Source organism: Aptenodytes forsteri, unplaced genomic scaffold (genome assembly GCF_000699145.1).
Source record: "Aptenodytes forsteri isolate BGI_AS27 unplaced genomic scaffold, ASM69914v1 Scaffold321, whole genome shotgun sequence".
In the NCBI taxonomy this organism is placed as follows: Eukaryota; Metazoa; Chordata; class Aves; order Sphenisciformes; family Spheniscidae; genus Aptenodytes; species Aptenodytes forsteri.
The window spans coordinates 525,894-527,140 of record NW_008795030.1 but is presented as its reverse complement, the minus strand read 5'-3'; the positions used below and the strand labels follow the sequence as shown (position 1 = coordinate 527,140).

Here is a 1,247-nt window from a genome sequence, read left to right as displayed (position 1 = left end):
GATGCGGCGGGGTGGGTGCTCCTGGATGCCTGGGTCCTGCTGGCCACCGATGCTTGATTTGGGGGGGTGGGGGGGTCTCCCTCTAGGTTAAGGGGGGCTGTTGGAAAGAGCGGGGGGCTGCAGCACACAGCCCTTCACCGCCCTCCTCTCCCCATCCCGGCAGATCCTGCAGGAAGGTGCGGAGAGCAGCCGGCGCCAGCTCCTCATCGAGGCCTTTGTCTCGGCGGGCAGGGTGGACAACATCACCATGGTCATGGGGCTGCACCCCCAGTATCTCAGCAGCTTCTGGAAGACCCAGTACCTCCTGCTGCGCATGGACGGGCCCCTGCCCTACCACAAGCGCCACTACATCGCCATCATGGTGAGGATGGGGGTCCCTTGGGGGTATGTGTGGTCCCAGCACCTCTGCTGGGTTTTTGCCTAGAGGGGGGAAGGCATTTGGGACCCCGCAGATGGGCCCCTCTCTGATCTGCGGTCCCAGAAGCTTGGAAGCCCGTTTGGGGTTGGTCCCGTGGTGCCCACCCAGGGGATCCCAGCACCCCTCCCCTCCAGGGCCCCTGGGGACCTGCATTGACGGGGTGGGGGAGGGCAGAGACCCCTGTCTGGACTCTCATCCCCAGGGAAAACCCTCCAAGGGCGATGCCGGGGGGTGGCTCCCTACCTTGGCTTCTCCAAGGGCTTGTAGCGGGGTTGTGGGGGAGCCCCTGGCCGGTGCCGGGGGCTGACTGCCCGGCTCTCCTCACAGGCAGCAGCCCGGCACCAGTGCTCCTACCTGGTGGGTTTGCACATGGGGGAGTTCCTGCAGGTGGGGGGCAACCCCGCGTGGCTGCAGGGGCTGCACTGTGCCCCCCAAAAACTCAGGAACCTCAATGAGATCAACAAACTGCTGGCGCACCGGCCCTGGCTCATCACCAAGGAGCACATCGAGGTGAGAGCTGATGCTGCCGGTGCAAATTCCTCCCCCCCACAATCCACATTCTGTTTTGGGGGGCTTGGCCCCAAGGGCCACATCCTGCTTGCACAAGCCCCCCCCCCCTTTAACCCTTTCAGGGCTGAGGGAGTCTCTGAGCTGGAGGGCAGGGTCTGTGCTGCTCCCGATGGATGAGGAAGGGGTGACTTGTCCCCCGTGGTTGGGGACTGTCCTGCCAACAGCAGCTCGTTTATGGGGGAGGCACATCCCGAACACCCTCCTGTCTCCCTGCCCTTGGCTTACCCCGGCTCTGGGCTGCGGTGGGGGTACGGCACAG

The 1,247-nt window shown here is 65.0% G+C and overlaps 1 protein-coding gene across 1 annotated transcript in view; it reads left to right on the top strand.

Annotated features, from left to right (window-relative positions):
- SESN2 (sestrin 2) overlaps positions 1-1,247 on the top strand; it is an 8,434-nt gene that overhangs the window by 3,731 nt on the left and 3,456 nt on the right. The window contains exons 3-4 of the mRNA XM_019471237.1: positions 164-361; positions 746-928. Of these exons, the coding sequence (XP_019326782.1) occupies positions 164-361; positions 746-928 (381 nt within the window). The remainder of the gene's footprint in view (positions 1-163; positions 362-745; positions 929-1,247) is intronic.